The 25,834-nt window shown below is 42.5% G+C and overlaps 1 protein-coding gene across 2 annotated transcripts in view; it reads right to left on the bottom strand.

Annotated features, from left to right (window-relative positions):
• Positions 1-25,076, bottom strand: part of LOC147013521 (uncharacterized) — a 51,476-nt gene extending 26,400 nt beyond the window's left edge. The window contains exons 1-2 of one of the 2 annotated variants that reach the window (XM_085855380.1): positions 24,921-25,076; positions 18,803-18,898 (exon numbers count right to left, since the gene is read on the bottom strand). In XM_085855380.1, the coding sequence (XP_085711506.1) occupies positions 18,803-18,847 (45 nt within the window). In that variant the 5' untranslated portion in view covers positions 18,848-18,898; positions 24,921-25,076. Of the gene's footprint in view, positions 1-18,802; positions 18,899-23,855; positions 24,008-24,920 lie in introns of those variants that run through there. The other variant, XM_085855379.1, reaches the window with a different exon arrangement.
• Between the last annotated feature and the right edge of the window lie 758 nt (positions 25,077-25,834).

Here is a 25,834-nt window from a genome sequence, read left to right as displayed (position 1 = left end):
TATATATATATATATATATACATATACATACATATATCATTTCAATGACAGTGACGTGCTTAACATGGTACAAAAGATCACCCCAATCAGCCTATCTGAATATAATATGGGTACCAACGAACATGAAAAGCCATATTTACAGTTTTAGTGTTGCAGAGGGCAGCCATCTTTCATTTCAAAATGGACGTATTAAGGCCTATTGTTGCTATAAGGCCATGAATGTTCTATGAGGTTAGGCTAAGTTTCGTAGTTGAATATACACTTATCAAGTCAAGGAATGAATATATGAAAATTCAAAATGACCGCCAATATGACATCAATATTTCATCCTTTTGAGTCAGTGATACATTGTCCATACTACATGCTAGTTGTGTGGTTGGTTGCCAGAGTTTATTGCCTGCTTCAATCCTTGTGGAAGTTACAATAACTCATCTTCACTATCACTATCCTCCTCTTCATCATCTGAGAGAACTGTGTCTGCTGAGTTGTCACATTATTCTGAGTCCTCACTGCAGCTACAAAGATCTGTGCAATTCAATCCATCCCTTCTGCATTTGCAGCGATTACTTGAACATCGTGTCTTTGCACAGGAACATTTCACCAGATCAATTACTGCTTGCGGAGCAGGCGGCAAGGCTGTCATGACTGGTTTATATTGGCCATCTACCAAATTCCAACCACATTCCAGCGGTTCTGGCAGGTCTGGATTTGCAATGATGTCATTATTCCAAAACATGGCCTGGTAGTGCGCTCTCAAGATGGCATTACGCAGCACAGCTTGGGTTGGAGGTAAACCTTCTGATTGAGCTTGCTTCTTCTTGAATATCCACCACCTTACATCAGCTACATTCAACAGCTCTGTGTTAGGGAGATACAACTTGCATACAAATGATTCAATTGCAGCAAACAAAGTGTTAGGTAGTTAATCTGTTGTTCCTAGCTGTACAAGGGCATTTACTATCTCATCAGTTGGATCAAGTTCCTGCAATACTTTGTCCTCCTAATCCTGTCCTTCTTCTATCCTGTCCTCCAGTTACTCTCCTCGTTAAATCATGTCTCACTGACTGCAACAATATCGTACTCCGAGCGATATACTTTGGCTTCAAGCTCTTCCATCTTATTATTTAAACTTCTGGCATTGGCATAGAATATTTTTTTAACTTTTCCCTTCCTGAAATTTTCCTGCCTGGCCTTACTCATCCCAATTACTTCATCTGTTCCTTCCTCAATAGCTTCCCCATCCTCCGCTGACCTAAAAAAAGCCTGAATTCCTTCCTTCATTCCCACTGCAAACCTTGCTGCCCTCTTTCTATTTAACATCTGGCCATCATTCCGGAAACACTCCCTTTGTCCCCTTAATGATTCCCACTGCTTCTTAAATGTAAAACCTTCCTCACTAAAACATTCTTCCAGCCTACTCAGGGAGACTATGCAACCCCGTGGGATTTTGATGATTAGAAGATCCCACCGATATGAATGTGTTAAATAGGTACCAAAGAACATGAAAAACCATGTTGGCAATTTTGAAAGTGTTGCAGAGGGCAGCCATCTTGGATTTCAAAATGGCCGCCATTTTATGTCTATATTTGCCCTGAATGTGGATACGAATATCGTAAAAAGCTGTTTTTTTTTGTAAAATCTACATTTATCAAGACAAACAATTAGTGAAATACACATTTCTTGTGAACAGCTGAAATTCCGTTAAAATTTTCAGCCATATTGAGTTTCAAAATGGCCATCTTTATGGCTTATTCTTGAATATATGTATATATTATCATTTCAGTGACAGTGACGCGTTTAACATGCTTCATAAGATCACCCCTATATGAATGTTATATTGGGACCAAAGAACATGAAAAGCCATATTTACAGTTTTCGTGTTGCAGAGGGCAGCCATCTTTCATTTCAAAATTAGTGACAAACAATTAGTGAAATACACATTTCTTGTGAACAGCTGAAATTGTATTCAAAATTTTCAGCTATATTGAATTTCACAATGGCCACCTTTATGGCTTATTCTTGAATATATATATATATATATATATATATATATATATATATATATATATATATATATATATATATATATCTTCTCTTCTTCTTCTTCTTCTTCTTCTTCTTCTTCTTCTTCTTTCGGCTGCTCCCGTTAGGAGTCGCCACAGCGGATCATCCGTATGATCCGCATAGTGATTTGGCACATGTTTTACGCCGGATGCCCTTCCTGACGCAACCCTGGTCGCCTCTTACGACACAGGGATAAGGTACACCTATTTTAACCGGGGTATACACCGGCCCAGTACACTGGTACTCATTTCGCCGACCTCGGAAGGATGACAGGCTGAGTCAACCCCCTGGTGTATTAATTCAGTGGCCCAACGGGGCTTGAACTCAGGACCTCTTGGATCCCAAGCCGCTGCCCTAACCACTGCGCCAACACCAGGCTACATACATACATGTATATATATATATATATATATATATATATATATATATATATATATATATATATATATATATATATATATATACATATACATATATATATATATATATACACATACATACATACATACATACATACATATATGTATACATACATACATATAAATGTATGTATGTGTATATATGTGTATATATGTATATTCAGTGGCCCAACAGGGCTTGAACTCAGGACTTTTTGGGTCCCAAGCCACTGCCCTTATCACTGCGCCAACACCAGGCTTTAATGTTAATGATGTGTTAATAAGGGTACATGTTATATATGATGTCTTAATAAGGGTCCATGTAATATATGATGTGTTAAAAAGGGTCCATGTTATATATGATGTGTTAATAAGGGTCCATGCTATATATGATGTGTTAATAAGGGTCCACGTTATATATGATGTGGTAACAAGGGTCCATGTTATATATGTGTGTTAATAAGGGACCATTGTATATATGATGTATTAATAAATATCCATGTAATATATGATGTGTTAATAAGGGTCCATGTTATATACCACGTGATAATATAAATCCATGTTATATACCATTAGTTAATAAAGGGTCCATGCAATACAACCTGTATATGCCTGGTGTTGGCTTAATGGTTAGGGTGGTGGGCTTAGGATCCGAGTATCCTGAGTTCAAATCCCACTCGGCTGTTGAATTAATACCAGGTGGGGTTGACTCTGCCTGTCATCCTTCCGAGGTCGGCAAAATGAGTGCCAGCATGCTGGTATCCTGTGTCGGAGTGGCGACCTGTCCAGGATTGTACCCAATAGCCAAGGAGACTGCTTTGGCAGCACCAACGCTCTGCACAGAGTATGGTCCCAGTGGATGGATGGAATACAACCTGTGTTAATAATTCTCCATTGTGGTCCTTATTTGCAGGTAAGGTTATATATATATATATATATATATATATATATATATATATATATATATATATATATACATATACATACATATATCATTTCAATGACAGTGACGTGCTTAACATGGTACAAAAGATCACCCCAATCAGCCTATCTGAATATAATATGGGTACCAACGAACATGAAAAGCCATATTTACAGTTTTAGTGTTGCAGAGGGCAGCCATCTTTCATTTCAAAATGGACGTATTAAGGCCTATTGTTGCTATAAGGCCATGAATGTTCTATGAGGTTAGGCTAAGTTTCGTAGTTGAATATACACTTATCAAGTCAAGGAATGAATATATGAAAATTCAAAATGACCGCCAATATGACATCAATATTTCATCCTTTTGAGTCAGTGATACATTGTCCATACTACATGCTAGTTGTGTGGTTGGTTGCCAGAGTTTATTGCCTGCTTCAATCCTTGTGGAAGTTACAATAACTCATCTTCACTATCACTATCCTCCTCTTCATCATCTGAGAGAACTGTGTCTGCTGAGTTGTCACATTATTCTGAGTCCTCACTGCAGCTACAAAGATCTGTGCAATTCAATCCATCCCTTCTGCATTTGCAGCGATTACTTGAACATCGTGTCTTTGCACAGGAACATTTCACCAGATCAATTACTGCTTGCGGAGCAGGCGGCAAGGCTGTCATGACTGGTTTATATTGGCCATCTACCAAATTCCAACCACATTCCAGCGGTTCTGGCAGGTCTGGATTTGCAATGATGTCATTATTCCAAAACATGGCCTGGTAGTGCGCTCTCAAGATGGCATTACGCAGCACAGCTTGGGTTGGAGGTAAACCTTCTGATTGAGCTTGCTTCTTCTTGAATATCCACCACCTTACATCAGCTACATTCAACAGCTCTGTGTTAGGGAGATACAACTTGCATACAAATGATTCAATTGCAGCAAACAAAGTGTTAGGTAGTTAATCTGTTGTTCCTAGCTGTACAAGGGCATTTACTATCTCATCAGTTGGATCAAGTTCCTGCAATACTTTGTCCTCCTAATCCTGTCCTTCTTCTATCCTGTCCTCCAGTTACTCTCCTCGTTAAATCATGTCTCACTGACTGCAACAATATCGTACTCCGAGCGATATACTTTGGCTTCAAGCTCTTCCATCTTATTATTTAAACTTCTGGCATTGGCATAGAATATTTTTTTAACTTTTCCCTTCCTGAAATTTTCCTGCCTGGCCTTACTCATCCCAATTACTTCATCTGTTCCTTCCTCAATAGCTTCCCCATCCTCCGCTGACCTAAAAAAAGCCTGAATTCCTTCCTTCATTCCCACTGCAAACCTTGCTGCCCTCTTTCTATTTAACATCTGGCCATCATTCCGGAAACACTCCCTTTGTCCCCTTAATGATTCCCACTGCTTCTTAAATGTAAAACCTTCCTCACTAAAACATTCTTCCAGCCTACTCAGGGAGACTATGCAACCCCGTGGGATTTTGATGATTAGAAGATCCCACCGATATGAATGTGTTGAATAGGTACCAAAGAACATGAAAAACCATGTTGGCAATTTTGAAAGTGTTGCAGAGGGCAGCCATCTTGGATTTCAAAATGGCCGTCATTTTATGTCTATATTTGCCCTGAATGTGGATACGAATATCGTAAAAAGCTGTTTTTTTTGTAAAATCTACATTTATCAAGACAAACAATTAGTGAAATACACATTTCTTGTGAACAGCTGAAATTCCGTTAAAATTTTCAGCCATATTGAGTTTCAAAATGGCCATCTTTATGGCTTATTCTTGAATATATGTATATATTATCATTTCAGTGACAGTGACGCGTTTAACATGCTTCATAAGATCACCCCTATATGAATGTTATATTGGGACCAAAGAACATGAAAAGCCATATTTACAGTTTTCGTGTTGCACAGGGCAGCCATCTTTCATTTCAAAATTAGTGACAAACAATTAGTGAAATACACATTTCTTGTGAACAGCTGAAATTGTATTCAAAATTTTCAGCTATATTGAATTTCACAATGGCCACCTTTATGGCTTATTCTTGAATATATATATATATATATATATATATATATATATATATATATATATATATATATATATATATATATATATATATATATATATATATATATCTTCTCTTCTTCTTCTTCTTCTTCTTCTTCTTCTTTCGGCTGCTCCCGTTAGGAGTCGCCACAGCGGATCATCCGTATGATCCGCATAGTGATTTGGCACATGTTTTACGCCGGATGCCCTTCCTGACGCAACCCTGGTCGCCTCTTACGACACAGGGATAAGGTACACCTATTTTAACCGGGGTATACACCGGCCCAGTACACTGGTACTCATTTCGCCGACCTCGGAAGAATGACAGGCTGAGTCAACCCCCTGGTGTATTAATTCAGTGGCCCAACGGGGCTTGAACTCAGGACCTCTTGGATCCCAAGCCGCTGCCCTAACCACTGCGCCAACACCAGGCTACATACATACATGTATATATATATATATATATATATATATATATATATATATATATATATATATATATATATATATATATATATATATACATATATATATACATATACATATACATATACATATACATATATATATATATATACACATACATACATACATACATACATACATACATATATGTATACATACATACATATAAATGTATGTATGTGTATATATGTGTATATATGTATATTCAGTGGCCCAACAGGGCTTGAACTCAGGACTTTTTGGGTCCCAAGCCACTGCCCTTATCACTGCGCCAACACCAGGCTTTAATGTTAATGATGTGTTAATAAGGGTACATGTTATATATGATGTCTTAATAAGGGTCCATGTAATATATGATGTGTTAAAAAGGGTCCATGTTATATATGATGTGTTAATAAGGGTCCATGCTATATATGATGTGTTAATAAGGGTCCACGTTATATATGATGTGGTAACAAGGGTCCATGTTATATATGTGTGTTAATAAGGGACCATGGTATATATGATGTATTAATAAATATCCATGTAATATATGATGTGTTAATAAGGGTCCATGTTATATACCACGTGATAATATAAATCCATGTTATATACCATTAGTTAATAAAGGGTCCATGCAATACAACCTGTGTTAATAATTCTCCATTGTGGTCCTTATTTGCAGGTAAGGTTATATATATATATATATATATATATATATATATATATATATATATATATATATATATATATATATATATATATATATATATATATATATATATATATATATATATATATACATATACATACATATATCATTTCAATGACAGTGACGCGCTTAACATGGTACAAAAGATCACCCCAATCAGCCTATCTGAATATAATATGGGTACCAACGAACATGAAAAGCCATATTTACAGTTTTAGTGTTGCAGAGGGCAGCCATCTTTCATTTCAAAATGGACGTATTAAGGCCTATTGTTGCTATAAGGCCATGAATGTTCTATGAGGTTAGGCTAAGTTTCGTAGTTGAATATAATCTTATCAAGTCAAGGAATGAATATATGAAAATTCAAAATGACCGCCAATATGACATCAATATTTCATCCTTTTGAGTCAGTGATACATTGTCCATACTACATGCTAGTTGTGTGGTTGGTTGCCAGAGTTTATTGCCTGCTTCAATCCTTGTGGAAGTTACAATAACTCATCTTCACTATCACTATCCTCCTCTTCATCATCTGAGAGAACTGTGTCCGCTGAGTTGTCACATTATTCTGAGTCCTCACTGCAGCTACAAAGATCTGTGCAATTCAATCCATCCCTTCTGCATTTGCAGCGATTACTTGAACATCGTGTCTTTGCACAGGAACATTTCACCAGATCAATTACTGCTTGCGGAGCAGGCGGCAAGGCTGTCATGACTGGTTTATATTGGCCATCTACCAAATTCCAACCACATTCCAGCGGTTCTGGCAGGTCTGGATTTGCAATGATGTCATTATTCCAAAACATGGCCTGGTAGTGCGCTCTCAAGATGGCATTACGCAGCACAGCTTGGGTTGGAGGTAAACCTTCTGATTGAGCTTGCTTCTTCTTGAATATCCACCACCTTACATCAGCTACATTCAACAGCTCTGTGTTAGGGAGATACAACTTGCATACAAATGATTCAATTGCAGCAAACAAAGTGTTAGGTAGTTAATCTGTTGTTCCTAGCTGTACAAGGGCATTTACTATCTCATCAGTTGGATCAAGTTCCTGCAATACTTTCCAGAATTTATTCTTTCCTATTCCAGCAAATTTTCCTGTGACATCTGCTCCTGATAGTGCATGAAATCCCGGTAGAGCTGCAGCTTTCCTTGGACCCAAGGCACTGTAGATGGGCTCAAGGGGTATCACCCTATGTTTTTGTTGAAAACCTAGAAACGTATGCCCCAAATACAATTAGACATGAGTGATTTTACACAATATGTGAAATTGCAAGCCAATCACGGCAGCTATTTTAAATAGGGGGCATACCAAATTGCAATAAATAAGTGTGTGTATTTTGAATTGTTATCTAACATGAAACTCTATTCCTCTTGTATAACCTTAGGTCCTTACTGCGTATTTTTCCAGACAAAAAATCCTGAGACAGTTAAAGCTCATATTTTAGATAAAATATCAAATTTGGCAACCATTTTGAAAAACAAAATGGCTGCTGTGGTGAATTGAAGGACGTGGTGCGTGATCACATGTCGTGCATCACGCATACGGGATAGATAAAGCCAAGTTTCCACACGGACGGGGTGATTGTCCCTGGGGCATTGTCATTTACGGCGGCGGTTCACTTGGTGCTCGTTGAATGGTGAGAATTGAGAGTATATCGGACTCCGTGCTTATGCTGATTTACTTTGCGGTGATTACTTGCACATGTATACATTGCCTCTTATGTACTCCTAGCTGCACCTGTATTCCCTGATGTGCCCGTAGAAGCGGCTTCAATCAAATGGAATAAAGCCTACACTCTGAAGGTTCTTCTCTCGCTTTCATTTCAGCTGCCATTCATTTATGTACCACTGGCAAATCCAAGTGCGCCTCTTTACAACACATTAAGCATCAAAACAGGATAGAAACCACCAAAGTAAGCTTTGTATGATGTTCAAAAGTTCCGTTAACCCTGTCAGTACCATTGGCAGACTTGTATACATTAACTCTATGGCAGTTGTGAAAGTCAGTCAGAAAAGGGTTAAGGTAAAAAAGAAAGAAATTGAAATACAAGATGGCCGCCATCTGCAACACTTCCAATTTTGCCAACATGGATTTTCTTACTCCTTGGGACCTAAATAGTCTACCTCGGTAGGTGGCATGTTCTAATCATTTAAATCCCACGGGTCTTTATATCACAACATAGTCCCCCTGACTAGCCATTGGTTGACATCTATTGCACAGCTCATAATTAACCTCCGCCATCGAAGATCGGAGGTTACTGTTTTCACCCCTTTCTGTTTGTTAGTTTGTTTGTTTGTTTGTGAACAGTATTACGGAAAAACTCCTCAACAGATTTCAACGAAACTTCGTGGGGGGATTAGGTATGGTCCAAGGATCATGCCATTAGATTTTGGACTTGGTCCAAAATCCAATATGGCCGCTATGGCGGCCATTTTGAAAAAATATTTTAATTTTTTTTTCATTTCTACATGTTTTAAGTGATTTCCAACCCCCGCCCCCCAAAAAAAATGTTGGACAAAAGATCTATAACTCTGTCAGCACTGTTGACGTCATATTTAATGAATAAGATACAAGGTTCACTTGAGAGACCCAGCAGTATTGGCGGCGGAGGTTTTGCACTCTACCGAGTGCTCCCCCTCTAGTTTCTATATTGTTTCCTAATCTTGGGAGAATCCCAGAAAACATTCCCTCACAACCCTTTGCTTTCAGCTGCTTACCCAATATCCTGGATTTATTTTTTCAAAACCTCTGAATAAACTTTCCCTACATCATTCACACCAAGGTGTACCACAACCAACTTCTTCCTGCCACGACCCGGAACAATATTGTTTACCCTTCCTTCAATGTCCCTAACTCCCACTCCTTCAAGACTACACAGAATTCTGTGTCTACAATCGTTCCTGCAGAATGAAGAATCTACATATTTAATAATCTCATCACCCACAAAAACTGTCTCCCATACCTAATTTCTACCAATTTCCATTGCTGCACCTCCATCACTGCCCGCACCAGATTTACATCCACCACTGCTCGCACCCGCTGAACCTCAACCACTGCTCACACCTGCTGCACCTCCACCACTGCTCGCACCCGCTGCACCTCCACCAGTGCCCGCACCCACTGCACCCCTGCCAGTGCCTGCACCTGCTTCACTTCTGCCAGTGCCCACACCCGCTGCACCTCCGCCATTGCCCGCACCTGCTGCACCTCCACCATTGCCCGCACCTGCTGCACCTCCGCCATTGCCCGCACTCGCTGCAACTCCGCCACTGCCCACCCCCATTGCACCTCCGCCACTGCCCACCCCCTTTGCACCTCCGCCACTGCCAGCCCCCTTTGCACCATCCCCACTGCCCATTCCCACCACACCGTCCCCACTGCCTGCCCCTGTTGCACCGTCCCCACTGCCCACCCCCGTTGCACCGTCCCCACTGCCCGTCCCCGCTGCACCTACACCACTGTGAGCCCCCGTTGCACCATCCCAACTGCCAGCCCCCATTGCACCGTCCCCACTGCCTACTCCTGTTGCACCGTCCCCACTGCCTGCCCCCGTTGCACCATCCCCACTGCCCATTTGTACTGCACCGTCCCCACTGCCCATTCGTACTGCACCATCCCAACTGCCTGCTCCCGCTGCACCGTCCCCACTGCCTACTCCCGCTGCACCGTCCCCACTGCCCGCCCCCATTGCACCGTCCCCACTGCCCACTCCCGCTCCACCGTCCCTACTGTCCGCCCCCATTGCACCGTCCCAACTACCTACTCCCGTTGCACCGTCCCCACTGCCCACTCCCGTTGCGCCGTCACTACTGCCTGCCCCCATTGCACCATCCCCACTGCCCACTCCTGCTGCACCGTCCCTACTGTCCGCCCCCATTGCACCGTCCCAACTGCCTACTCCCGTTGCACCGTCCCCACTGCCCACTCCCGTTGCGCCGTCACTACTGCCTGCCCCCATTGCACCATCCCCACTGCCCACTCCTGCTGCACCGTCCCTACTGTCCGCCCCCATTGCACCATCCCCACTGCCCACTCCCGCTGCACCGTCCGCACTGCCCGCCCCCATTGCACCATCCCCATTGCCCACTCCCGCTGCATCGTCCCCACTGCCCGCCCCCATTGCACCATCCCCATTGCCCACTCCCGCTGCACCATCCCCACTGCCCACTCCCGCTGCACCGTCCCTACTGTCCGCCCCCATTGCACCATCCCCACTGCCCACTCCCGCTGCACCGTCCGCACTGCCCGCCCCCATTGCACCATCCCCACTGCCCACTCCCGCTGCATCGTCCCCACTGCCCGCCCCCATTGCACCATCCCCATTGCCCACTCCCGCTGCACCATCCCCACTGCCCACTCCTGCTGCACCGTCCCTACTGTCCGCCCCCATTGCACCATCCCCACTGCCCACTCCCGCTGCACCGTCCGCACTGCCCGCCCCCATTGCACCATCCCCACTGCCCACTCCCGCTGCATCGTCCCCACTGCCCGCCCCCATTGCACCATCCCCATTGCCCACTCCCGCTGCACCATCCCCACTGCCCACTCCCGCTGCACCGTCCCTACTGTCCGCCACCATTGCACCGTCCCAACTGCCTACTCTCGTTGCACTGTCCCCACTGCCCACTCCCGCTGCACCGTCCCCACTGCCCACTCCCGCTGCACCGTCCCCACTGCCCACTCCCGCTGCACCGTCACCACTGCCCGCCCCCATTGCACCATCCCCACTGCCCACTCCCCCGTTGCACTGTCCCCACTGCCCGCCCCCATTGCACCATCACCACTTCCAAACTCCTCAGCAACCTCACTTCATAACCTTAACAAAATATTATCTACAAATTTCTCACATTCTGCTACTTGCTGCAAATAATTATTGATGCATTCTTTCAACCCCACTGCCTGCCCTTCCTCAAGTGGACGATTTCCTCACACTTCCCAGCATTAACAAACGAACATTGGCAACTCCGGTGACTGTGCGTAGTGTCCAAGTCATTATGGCCATCTCGATCCCCGGATCTTATGATGCCATATTTCTTTTTGTGGGGATATTATAAGAATATAGTGTAGGCTACAAATGCACACACTCTTGGTGAATTAAAATCGATAATAATCAGTGACACAATCGGCTGAATATTCCCCAAGAAATGTTACACTCTGTGTCGGAAAGTGTCTGCAACATGGTGCTGGACACTTACAGCACTTCGTATAAGGTAATCAATTGTGTGGATCGTGTCACGTCTTTCTGCAACATTCGGCTACATGGACACAATATAGTAGGTTCCCAACTGATATAGTTTTTAGTGTATGGGAATTATTTAGGTTTCTCTAATAAAATAAAATAAAATAAAAAACACCCTGTATATGACTGTGTAATGTTTCCTGAGGCAAGCTGGTTTATTCTACAAGATGAGTTGTTTCAACAGATAACGGGTTATAATGTTGTAGTTAGACTTCAAATTGTGTGGAAAGGTTGTCAGAGTTCAAGAGATTTCTGGTACTTCTGGAGATAGAATTGTCCATCAAATAAGAGTAATTTGTCGAGGGTGGGACTTTCCTGAATGTTGTCTCTCCGAGGATATACATGGGAAGTATAGTTCAGTGGGAAGAGAGGAAGAAGTCGAGAGTTTGCTTTGTTGTGTACCATACTGCGATGGAGTTTGAGTTGCTACTTTTGCTTTAACTTTTGAATAAACTCAAATTTGGAGTTTACCGCCCGCATGTTTCGGATTGATCGGTGGACAGCACTCGGGTTTTGTGTCAGTATTCATGAGTTCTTCAAATGTTTGCAGTTCATTATGTGGGAAATATGACGATGAATACAAGAGAAAAATCAGAAAACGAGATTATTGAGCACATGACGGGGCAAGAAAATGAAATGAATCAATGTTGCCACCAAGGGACGTGTGTTTTTAAGCTACACACCTCATCTCTCACTTGTGATTAGACCCACATTCTCCACTGAAGGAATAATGTTGGAAACAGCCAACCTGGAAATTGAAATATGTTCAATGAAGAATGATATGTTGTTTGATTTGTGGTTCCGGTTCTGAGTATGTTCAACGTTGAGTCGTGAAGTTCCTCGTTCCATTTCACCAAAGCTAAGATTTCCGGACCAGATCTGTCATGTCTTTCTGTTACCTTTTCGTCCTGGTGTTGCTGTTTATGTTTTCCTCCAGTTTTCTGTGTTAAACCGTACTCTGTTGTGTTGTGTTGTTGAATTTGTGTTCCTGTCTTCGTGGATCTCACATACTCGCTCAGGTTTCAGCTCGTGGGCATGAAAATTCTCTCTGCTTTGACACCCAGTGTCTCCTTCCACTTTCTTATTCCCAGTCCTTTCCTCTTCCTCAACTTTATCCTATTCCTCCTCATCACGTCCAATAATAAAAATAATAATAATAATAATAATAATAATAATAATAAAAAACAAAAATGCATTCATTCTACTTGTACTTTCTTCCTTTGTTCATTCTTTATTCCTTCCTTTTCCCAACATTTCCAAACTGAATCTTGATCGAATGATACACTTCTTTTAAAATCTTTTCAAAACATTTAAAATTTATTCACTTTCCTTATTCTCTGTCAGCAACACCCCACATGTTCTGCCTCTTCATCACAATCTATTTTTCTTCTTCTTCTTCTTCTTCTTCTTCTTCTTCTTCTTCTTCTTCTTCTTCTTCACCAGGCATATTTTCCAAACCTGTTTCACTAAAACACTTGGTCCATTGACCCACCACCCACATCTACAGCATCACTTTTCTCCAACCCATCAACAACCAAAGAACTGTGAGGACGTCACTTCCTGTAGTTCACAGGAGGTAATCTCGATCAGAACAAAACAATTGTTTTTTGTGTGTTGTTTGTGTGTATTTTATCGTGATTTGTGTTGGGGGCTGAAGGACTATTTATAAAGCTGTATTTGTGTTCATAACAGTTTTAGCGGGTATTTGTGTTCGTTTGTTCAAAGAAGCAGAGGGAGGCCTCATGTTAAGTTTACCATCGAAGTCAGTTGGGGCCTTTGGAGTATGGAGATAAAAAGGTTATAAATAGAGACTGATGGAGAAAGGAAGAGAAGTTCATAAAATGTGATGGATACTCAGTGTGGCCACGTCAACAATAGGGGAAACAAAGGGTTCTTACTGTTGTCGGAAGTGTGAGGAAATCGCCCACTTGAGGATAGTTATTACGAGTTTGAAGGAACGGATAGATAATTTGCAGCAAGAAGCAGAATGCGAGAAATTTGAAGATAATAGTTGGTGACAGTTGTGGAGTGAGGTTGCTGAGGATATTGGAAGCAGTGACGATGTTGCGGGTGCAAGCAGCGGTGAGGGTGCAGCAGGTGCACACAGCGGTGATGATGCAGAAATCAAGATTGGTAGGAATGACATATGGGAGACAATTTTTGTGGGTGATTAGGTAATTAAATATGTGGATTCTTCTTTCTGCAGGAAGGATCATAAACGTAGAATTATGTGTAGTTTTGATGGAGCAGGAGTGAGGAACATTAAACGAACAGTAAACAATATGATATCGGGTTATGGTAGGAAAAAGTTGGTTGTGGTACACCGAGCAGCGAATGATGAAGGCAAAGCTAACTCAGATGTTTTGAAAAATAGACACAGAATATTGGGAAAGCGGCTGAAAGCAAAGGGTTGTGCGGAAATGTTTTCTGGGATTCTCCCAAGTTTAGGAAACGAGATATTAATTATGAGCAGAGCGAAATATATTAACCCAATGGCTGGAAGATTAGTGTACGGAGGAAGTTTTTACATTTAAGCAGTGAGAATTATTTCAGGAACAAAGGGAATGTTTCCAGAATGATGGTCATACGTTGAATAGAAAGGGGGCAGCAAGGTTTGCAGTGGGAATTAAGGAAGGAATTCAGGCTTTGTTAGGTCAGCGGAGGGTGGGGAAGGTATTAAGGAAGGAACGGATGAAATAATTGTGATGAGTAAGGCCAGGCAAGAAAACAATTTCAGGAAGGGAAAAGTTAAACATATTCTATACCAATGCCAGGAGTTTAAATAATAAGGTGGAAGAGCTTGAAGCCAAAGTAGATAGCTAGGAGTACGATATAGTTGCAGTAAGTGAGACATGGTTTAAGGAGGTGAGTAACTGGAGGACAGGATTAGAAGGCCACAAGGTGTATCGGTGTGAGAGGAAGGAGAGAATAGGAGGAAGAGTAGCAATCTGGGTAAAGGACAGCATTGCATCAAGAGAAAGGGGTGACATTAATGAGGGAATTAATGTAGAGGATTATGTATGGGTAGAGATAAGAGATTGTAAAAACAGTAAGATACTGGGGGGATGATTTTATAGGGCTCCGGGTGTGAAGGAGGATGACAGAGGAAGGAGGAGTACATGAATAATTCAAAAGGGCATGTGGTAAGGGAAGAGTATTGATTTTGGGGGATTTTAACTTGCCAGGGATAGATTGGGTCCAGGAACAGGGAAAGGGCAGAGTGGATGAGGATATCCTAGATTTCATCCAGGATGGCTTTTTAACCCAGTTTGTAGATAAGCCATGAGGGGGAGTGCAGTGTTAGACCTTTTCAGTAATAATCCTAATATGGTGAAGCAAGAGAAGCATTTGGGATCAAGTAACCATAACATTGTGTGTGCAAAGATTCTGTTGAGAGTTAGAGTTCAGGATGGGAGGGTAAAGCTATTAGATTTCAGGAAGGCAAATTTTGAGGGTATGAGGAGAGAATTGGGTGATGTAGCTTGGGAAACTCTAACAACAGGACAATCAGCATCAGAGAAATAGGAAACCTTTAAGGACCAAATGTGTGGAGTGCAGAGTAAGTACATTCCAATGAGGTGTTACACTAGCAGCCGAAAAAGGCCAGGGTGGTTGAGCAGTGAGATAAGGAACGTTATTAAGGAGAAACAAAAGGCATTTATTTGGAATAAACTAACAGGACTGGAGTTAGATTTGTATCACTATCGGAGTAAACAGAGACAAGTGAAGAAAATAACTCGGAAAGCCAAAAGAGAGTATGAGAAGAACATGGCTAAGAATATTAAACATAATAGCAAGGCTTTCTTTAAGTATATCAGGGGAAAAGAACAGGTTCAGACCAGTTTGGGCTCATTGAGGAATAGCTCCAGGGGAGTGGTTTTTTTTTTTTATTTTTTTTTTTTTTTTGTATAACTTGGTCGAGGCTCGTATGAGAGCTAACACACAACTCACAGCAAGGAGGCATGAGACAAGAGGGGCGGGAGTGGAAGGGACAAAACAGTGGGGAACAGACACATTAGGTGAACTGTGGAAGGGAGATGGATGGGGATGGGACGGGGAACATGGCGAAGAGAAGATGGACATTTCAGGGACTTTCAGGAAGGAAAGCAGGAGAAATGAAGGAAGTGGGCTTGGGTGGATTATCGGGGGTAGAAAAGATCGAGGATTTGGATGGGGGAAGATAAGAGGTGGTGGTGAACAGCTGTTTTGAAAGCCTGGAGGGAAGAATGGGAAAGAATAGAGTGAGGAAGTTTATTCCAAAGGCGGGAAAAAAGAGGAATGAGAAAAGAAAGAGTGAAGATGAGCAGTGATTCGTGATTTTGGTAGTTTTACCAGAAGGGGGTTGTTGGCGGACCTTGAGCGCCCTGTGGAAATGTGGTGGGGACAAATCGCAGAGAGAGCAGGGGGGGCAAGGCTGGAGAGGAGTCGGTAGAAGACAGAAAGACCACCGACCAACCTGCGGTGATTGAGTGAGAGGCCCAAAGACTCAGCTTCATTGCGGGAGATGCCGATGATCTTAAATGCCCTGTTTCGACAGCGTGAAGCCGAGAAAGGTGGGAGGCAGGAGCACCAGCCCAGAGGGGAGAGCAGTACTCCATCAGGCTACGGACAAAAGCTTTGTAAGTGGTCAGGAGCTCAAGAGGGCCGAGGAAGGACTTAGCACGACGGAGGATTCCCAGTCGGCGACTGGCTTTGGAGACGAGGTTGGAAATGTGACTTTCCCAGGAAAGGTCATGGCAGATAGTGAGACCTAGAAGCTTGAAAGAAAAGACTTCTTCCAGAGGATTGTTGAGAAAGTGGATGGGGGGGTTTTGTAAACGGTCCTTTCGAAGAGACATAGTGAGAGTGTGAGATTTGTCTGGATTGAAAGACATGTTCCACGTGTTGGACCAGTTTGTGATTTTATCCAGATCTGCAGTGAGTGAAGAAGCTGCTGCTTGCCGGTCTGAGGGATGACAGATGGTACGGCAGAGGGTGGAGTCGTCGGCAAAGAGATATAGAGAATTTTCCAGAGAGTCGGAGAGATCATTGATGAAAACCAGAAAAAGAACAGGGCCCAGAACACTACCTTGAGGAACTCCAGCCTGCACAGGAAGAGGGGATGAAAGAACTCCATTTAGGGCCACACGTTGACTGCGACAGGAGAGGAAGTCTGCGAGCCATGAGTGGAGATGGCCTTGAATACCATGGGAAGAGAGTTTGGTGAGTAGGGCAGGGTGCCAGACTGTATCAAAAGCACGTGATATGTCCAGGGATACGGCTCGGATTTCCTGTCTGGCATTGAGGACCTCCATCCATTGATGGGAGAGCAGAAGCAGCATATCCAGGGTAGAGTGACCTGGTCTGAAACCAAATTGATGATTGGAAATCAAGCCATTGGAGAAGAGGAAGGATTTCATATCTGAGGCGATGATGGATTCCATCACCTTGCTGATGATTGGGAGAAGGCTGATTGGTCTGTAGTTACAGGGATCTGTTTTTGCACCTTTTTTATGCAGGGCAGTGATGTTAGCAGATTTCCAAGCAGATGGCAGATGACCTTGGGCAAATGAGAGGGTGAATAGAACAGAGAGAGGGTGAGCAAGAGCAGAAGAGCAGGCTTTGAGGACACGTGGGCTGATGCCGTCTGGACCGGTTGCAGAATCTGACTCGAGGTTTGAAAGCAAGCTCTCCACCTTGTCAGGAGAAAAGGATACAGAGTCCAGGGACAGTTGGGTGCGACTGGGTAAAGTGGGTAGAGATAGTGATGGGTTTGGGACACAAGATTTAGCTGCAAACACCGAGTTTAGACATTCAGCTTTATCACGTGTGGAATCAGCAGTGCGGCCATTTGAGGTAAGCGAGGGGATGGAGGGGGAACATACACCAGAAACAGATTTGATTAAACGCCACCAGGATTTTGAGGAGGGAGAGAGGTTTGAGAGTTCAGACTTGAGATGAGAAAGATGTTGTTTTCTGGCTCTCCTGAGGGTAGATACACACTTGTTCCGAGCTTTGTGGAAAGAACTGAGATTGCCCTCAGTTGGGTTTGCTTTCCATGAGGCAAAGGCAAGTTGTTTCAGGACAACTGCCTCGCCACAAGCTTCAGTAAACCAAGGGCGGGAGGAAGGGTAAGACAACTGAACATGAGAGGGGATAAATCTGTGCATGAGGGTTAGTGATGAAAGTGAGATAGCAGGCTTATTAAACAGGTATTTTGCTTCAACTTTTAAACAAGAACAATCAGAATTGCCAATAACTGAGAGTATCTATCAAGGAGGTGAGGAAGGGCTTTTACAGAAGATCCAGGTTTGAGTAGAGGAAGTAAAGGAACAGCTGGGTAATCGAAGAGTTGGTAATGTTCTGGGGCCAGATAATATGCATCCGAGAGTATTGATGGAGGTGGCTGAGCAGGTAAGTGAGATGTTAACGGATATCTTTCACAGCTCACTGGAGTCAGGAGAGGTACTGGAGGATTGGAGAGTAGCAAATGTAACACCATTATTTAAGAAAGGATCGAGAGAAGAATTGGGGAACTATAGACCTGTTAGTTTGACTTCAGTTGTGGGGAAGGTGTTGGAGATATTAATTAAGGACCGGATGAGGAATCATTTAAACAAATACAAACTAATTAAAGGTAGTCAGCATGGGTTTACCATTGGTAGATCTTCTTCAACAAATCTTTGAGAGTTCTATGAAGCGGTGTCTGTTTGGGTAGATCAGGGAAAGGCCATGGACATAGTATATTGTCATTTGTAGGGGTTTAACCCCTACCTGGATGGATAGCCGAACAGTTCTCCTTTGGTGGTGAATAGCCGAGATTCTCAGGAGATGATGGCGCATGCAGGATGGGAGGGCAGCAAGAACGGGGGCACACGGGTTTATACTCGAACCCACAACAAACAGACAGCACAAGCAACTTAAATAAATACAGGGTTTGATGAAAATAAATCAAATATTCTGGAATGCCAGTTATACTCACATGGTTTGTGACCTTTGGTTCGGAGGCATGATGTACGCAGTCCATGGTGAGCTCTTCGCTAATGATGGAATGCTTTGTTCCCTCCTTTCCAGGTGCCTTAAAACAGACATGAGGAATGAATACACAAACTGCTTCTTATGCAGTTCCTGCAAATGTTGGGCGAATGACGCATTCAAAACAAACACTTCATTTGATTTGCAAAGAGGATTTTGAAAATTACACAATCCTGCACAAGTTTTTCTTCCAATCTGCACTACTAAATTTTTAGGATCAGGATCATTGGTATATTTTTGGATCACTGGTATCTCCCATGGTGAGGCTGAGTCTTTGGGTCTTTCTCTCTCACCGCAGGCAGGTTGGTGGTCTTTCTGTCTTCTACAGTCTCTTCTCCGGCCTCCCCCCCCCCCTCCCACTCTGTGTCTGCATCTGCGATCTGATGCAGACAGATCTTTCTATCTGATGCACAGATCTAACCCAACATATATATATATATATATATATATATATAAATACGTAAAGCACGGTCCGTGAAGCGGTGAGTCAGTCCGTGAAGCCCTCTTATTTATGCCTATTAATTACGTCCTGTTTGATGTTGGTTGCACACCACACAAACGTCTATGAATTACGTACTATTGGAATGTTCCCTTCACAGTGAAGCTGTGACTACAGGTCAAAAGACCCTGAAGACCCCAAATGCCCAGAAGACCCAGAAAACCCAAAAGACCCAGAAGATCCCCAAGACCCCCCCCCCCAAATAAAAAAGACCCCAAGGACCCGAAAGACCCAAAAGACCCCAACACATTTCAAACAGATTCGACAGCTTAGACCTTTGACCACTTGGACCTTCTTATATCACAAATGAAATTTCAAATAAATTTATCACCAATATTACAATTAAATTTGTAGAAAAGAAACGTTTGTATTATGATCAGTGTAAATCATGCCAACACAGCAAGTCTGTGATGTCAATCTCTGCAACGCGACGTGTGGAGTGGCGAGCATAGCGAGCCGATCCACACTAGTTGTACCAGTGTGACCACTCCTCATTTTCATAAATACCAAGGTGAGCCAATGAAAAAAGCCAAGAATTCACAAGGTTTCGGAAAAGCGATGATAATAGAAAACCGATACGCCAAGAAAACCTATAGAAAACCAAGACGCCAAGATCTTGTAAAAATGCCAAGGAGTGGTCACACTGAGTTGTGTGTGTGTGTGTGTGTGTGTGTGTGTGTGTGTGTGTGTGTGTGTGTGTGTGTGTGTGTGTGTGTGTGTGTGTGTGTGTGTGTGTGTGTGTGTGTGTGTGTGTGTGTGTGTGTGTGTGTGTGTGTGTGTGTGTGTGTGTGTTCAGTTCAGCAAGTATCATCCTGAAACTTTGCATGTGTACTTGAGGGAACCCCAAGGGAATGGTTGAGTATAAAGTGGGTGTTTGGTTTAATTTAAATACCCCTTTTGAAGATGATTAATGGCTTTATATAATTATCCTTTATTAAGGCTCATCCTTGGTCACCTTGCTGGGCTCTTAATTCACCAATTTATTTTTTTGGCCTGCTCAACAATGCCTTGACTCGTATCAGGCCAGAATGTTTTTTACCGATAGTTTTTTTTTCCACTTTCCTCCTTCAAATCATGCAAAGCATGCAATGCCTATAAACACCCATAGACGTCAGCTTTATTTCATTTCCACACATGCCATAACCTCTAGAGCCTCTTAAACTGAGCCAAAATACTAAATTTGAACTTCTTCATTGACCGAAACAGTTGATCCAACTGCTTAAAAAAATAAACATGTTAATTTGTCCAATTCGGACATTGCCTAAAATTCCTGGTGTTTCTGGGAGGTATTTAATTCGATGGATCAGAGATTGCTAATTGCTTGCTCAGCCTGACATTCCTTATCAACCATTTTATTGGAGTGCTTGCTTGAGTGCCTAAACCAGTTGGTGAGAACGTTACAATATCCGCATTGTCACTGAATGTATTGATCGATTTGAACCAAGTTCATGGCCCATTCACCTGCGCTTGGCCATGCAGTGCCTCAGGTGGTGTGTCAAGCGGTGGTTCGCTTGCTGAAAATATGCAATTTTATTTTACATCACGTTTCCCATTTTTGTATGATCTTTCATGATACGACCCGTCACTCCGGCATAGATAGATAGCTTTAAAAAGTTTCTTCAATCGTTTCATTGGAGTGCTTCCTTGAGTGGTTAAGCCACTCAGCTCATGTGAGCACTCTTCAAGCTTTGATGGCAAGACGATGGCTTGGTTCTCCTTGCGGACATCTCCGATGTTAGGAAGGCAAAATAAATTAGATGATTACAACGAGTAAAAAATGCTTTCAGTTGTGACAAAGCAATGAATCACCACATCACGGCATGACAGCTGAGAGGTACGCATGCTCGCTCTAAACTGACTAGCCAGGGTTTGAATCTTGACCCAACTCGAAACCGTCTCCCGGTGTTTCACAGGTAAGGTGATTCATCAATACATGTGCCATCTCTCGAATGGATGTTAAACTGGATGTCACATCTGCTAAACCCCCCCCCTCTCTACCCCTCCCTCCTCTCCTCTCTCACCCTTTTCCCTGTCCCAGTGCTCTCCCTCCCACCCATTAGCTCCTTTCTCTCCCACCCTGCTCACCACCCCTCCCCCTATGTTAAGGGGACTGTTAAGGACTGACGATTTAATGTTGAATTTAAAACAGCTTCCCCATAATGTAGCATGTATGAATTAGACTCGGATTGGGCCAACGAGAGAAGTGCAAAGGTTGCTGCAAGTGTGAGCATGCATGCAGGCAGACCTTTGCCAGGTAGATAGCATGGGTTTTAAATACTCTTGTCCAGTTTTATATGGATCCTGGAGATTAAAAAGAAAATGTTGCTGTTTGGGTGCATTTTATTATCACCCTTCTCTTCTCTTCCCCTCAAACTGCCTTCCCTTCCCCTTGCGCTGCCTTCCCATCATGCTGCCTTCCCTCCCACTCCCCTCACCCTTTACCTTCTCCCAAAGCCCCTCCCCTCTCCACTCCCCATGGACATCTCTGGGTGGTTTCCGCATGTTGTATTAACATACTGTTTTAACATACCCCATTTCGTTAAATCCTGTACTACCCTCTCCCCACCTTTGTCCACAACACAAGTCAAGAACCCCTCCCCTCACACATACCTCCTCCCAAACCCACTCCCCCTTCTCTCCCCCCCCCCATGTCCTCCTCGCTCCTACCCCATCCCGGAATGTACGGTATAACATTTGGTGAGGTGTCGCTCTCCCCACCCCCCCTTCCTCCCTTCCTCGCTCCCCCATCCTTCCTCACTTGCCCCTTCCTTCCTTCCTCCCTCTGCTCCATCCTCTCCCCCATCCCTCCTCTACTCCTCCCCACATCCTCTCCCCCTTCCCCCCTCCCCCCCCCACTAATATTCCTATCAGCGGAGCGATGGGGGGTAGTTGCTAGTTATAAATATAGCAGGTGGATAATGCAGACAAAATGATTGTTTTCCACAATATAGATGAAAAATCCACAAGCTGGAATGGCACTCGATGGAATGGATAACTCCACCAGACTGAACATAACTATCAGTGTACGTTTTGTATCCCACCAATAGGCTGGATCTGGATCTGGACCTCCAAAACCAAATTGGCTTGTTCTTGGCATCTCACCAACTCATCCACCAGATTTCATCTGAATCCCTTCATAACTGTTTGCAATATCATGCTGTACTGTGTATCATTTTTGGCGCCATTTCTCAACGGTGAAGTCACTTTTAAAAAATTATAATCCTCGGATCCGGATCCGGATCTTCACCGAAATGGAATCAATTCGTCCTTGTCACACACCCAACCTGTTCACCAAGTTGTCCGAATCTGTCCATAACTTTTTGAGATGTCCTGCTCACAGACAAATAGATAAACACACAAACAAGCAGGGGTGAAAACATAACATCCATTCACCTTTGATGGTGGAGGTGTTTGTTCTGTTTGTTACTTGCAAAAATCGAAGATTTTTCTGGTATATCGGGTGGTCGCACACCTTCTGTCTGTCTGTCTGTCTCTGTCTGTTCGTTCGTACGTCAATCACCTACAGGTCACAATTTCAAACCGACCTTGAGGAAACTTCACCACCTGGTAGAGTTTGTAATAAGCAAGAACCCTATTGTTTTTGAGGTCAAAAAGTCAACATAGGCCAAAGGTCAACATCTTCGGTGAGATTTCTAAAATCCTCAATTTTCATCCGATTGACTTGGAATTTGAAGACGAGTTGCATATTCGGTCATTGAATTCAACCACCAATTATTTATAAGGTCAAATTTGATTTATGGATTTCACAAGTGTCGTGCTATGCGCAACATCTTTCATGTTTGTTTGTCTGTCTGAGAGCAGGATATCTTAAAATGTTGTCGATGGATTCAGATGAAACTTGTTGAACAGGTTTTGTGTGTGACAAGGAAAAATTGATTCGATTTCGGTGAAGAAACCTCGATCCGGATATTAGAATTTTTATGGTGATTCTTCACCATTGAGTGATGGGGCTAAAAACGACACATTGCACAATATCTTAAATAGTTAGAGGGATCCGGACAAAACTTGGTGGACAGGTTGGGTGTGCGACAATGACGGTTCACTTCAATTTTGGTGAAAATTCGAATCCGGATACAGATATAAGAATTTTTTAATTTCTTAAGTCATTCTTCACCTTTGAGAGGAAGGTCCATGATATGCAGCAGAATGCTTCAAAAAGTTGTGGACGAATTATGAGAAAACTTGGTGTATTTGTTGGTTAGGTGATCAGAACAAGTCAATTAGATCTTGTCTACGGTTTGGATCCAGATCCGGCCCATCAGTAGGATACAAAACGTGAACTGTTCGGCCTGGCAGAGGTTTGCACTCCACCGAGTGCTGTTCTTGTTGGGTTAATCAAGCATTCGGAGGAATATATATATATATATATATATATATATATATATATATATATATATATATATATATATATATATATATATATATATATGACATTTATACCATGTAAATATCGTTTTAATTAAACACAAATAGTACTTACTGGTGAGTAGGATAGGTCGCTTGGACTGCTTCAGATGCGTTGCACTCGCTTTGCCTGCTCCCTCACAATGTGTCCTGTATCGCTCCTGATCCTGATATATGGTGGCTGGTGGGTGGGTCCTGTCCATATTGCTCCTGTTCTCACTTAACCGGTAGCTGGTGGGTGTGTCATGACTGTCCTTACACTCCACAACCACAGCACCGTACGTGGAAAGTTGGAGATGACGAAAAACGAGTTGGTGGGAATCTGAAGCAGGTTTATTTATCGATTTATTACGTACACCACCGAAGGTGAAGGTGGTTATGTTTTTCTCTCCTTTCTGTCTGTTTGTTTGTTTGTTTGTGTGCAGGACATCTCACAAAGTCGTGGATGGATTCGGATGAAATTTTGTGGACAGGTTGGGTGTGTGACAAGGATGAACTGATTAGATTTTGGTTCAGATCCATATCCAGATCCAGCCTATCATTGGGATACAAAATGTAAACTGTTTGGCCTGGTGGAGGTATTCGCTCTTTTGAGTGCCGTTCTAATTGGGTTAGCAAGCATTCGGAGGAATATATATGACATTTACACCATGTAAATATCGTTTTAATTCAATGTAAATTGAACTTACGAAGAATATATATGACATTTACACCATGTAAATATCGTTTTAATTAAATGTAAATTGTACTTATGAAGAATATATATGACATTTACACCATGTAAATATCGTTTTAATTTAATGTAAATTGTACTTACAAAGAATATATATGACATTTACACCATGTGAATATCGTTTTAATTTAATGTAAATTGTACTTACGAGGAATATATATGACATTTACACCATGTAAATATCGTTTTAATGTTATGTAAATTGTACTTACGAGGAATATATATGACATTTACACCATGTAAATATCGTTTTAATTAAATGTAAATTGTACTTACGAGGAATATATATATATATGACATTTACACCATGTAAATATCGTTTTAATTAAATGTAAATTGTACTTACGAAGAATATATGACATTTACACCATGTAAATATCGTTTTAATTAAATACAAATTTTACTTACTGGTGAGTAGGATAGGTCGCTTGGACTGCTTCAGATGTGTTGCACTCGCTTTGCCTGCTCCCTCGGAATATGTCCTGTATCGCTCCTGATCTTGCTTATATGGTGGCTGGTGGGTGGGTCCTGTCCATATCGCTCCTGACCTCACTTACCTGGAAGCTGGTGGGTGTGTCATGACTGTCCTTGCACTCTACAACCACAGCACCGTACGTGGAAAGTTGGAGATGACAAAAAACGAGTTAGCGGGAATCTTTAGCAGGTTTATTTATCGATTTATTACGTACACCACCGAAGGTGAAGGAGGTTATGTTTTTCACTCCTTTCTGTCCGTTTGTTTGTTTGTTTGTGTGCAGGACATCTCACAAAGTCATGGACGAATTTGGATGAAATTTTGTGGACAGATTGGGTGTGTGACAAGGATGAACTGATTAGAATTTGGTTCAGGTCCATATCCAGATCCAGCCTATCATTGGGAGACAAAATGTAAACTGTTCGGCCTGACGGAGGTACGCGCTCTTTTGAGTGCCGTTCTCGTTGGGTTTGCAAGCATTCGAAGGAATATATATGACATTTACACCATGTAAATATCGTTTAAATTAAAATGTAAATTGCACTTACGAGGAATATATATGACATTTATACCATGTAAATATTGTTTTAACTCAATGTAAATTGCACTTACTAGTGAGTAGGATAGGTCGTTTGGACTGCTTCAGATGCGTTGCACTCGCTTCGCTCTCTGAATGTATTGTGCTGGTCCTGTATCGCTTCTGATGTCACTTATATGGTGATGTAGACTCAAAAAAGGGAAAGAACATTTGGCAATGTATTTTAGTAGCGACTCTGTGTATCCTTTGGTTTTCACGTGCATCTCAGGATTGGATCTTGCATTCTCTTGAGTCTTTGCCAATATATAA

Source organism: Eptatretus burgeri, chromosome 14, assembly GCF_056783735.1.
Source record: "Eptatretus burgeri isolate ZD-2024b chromosome 14, Ebu_testis_v1, whole genome shotgun sequence".
Taxonomy (NCBI): Eukaryota; Metazoa; Chordata; class Myxini; order Myxiniformes; family Myxinidae; genus Eptatretus; species Eptatretus burgeri.
This window is presented reverse-complemented; position numbering and strand designations above follow the sequence as displayed.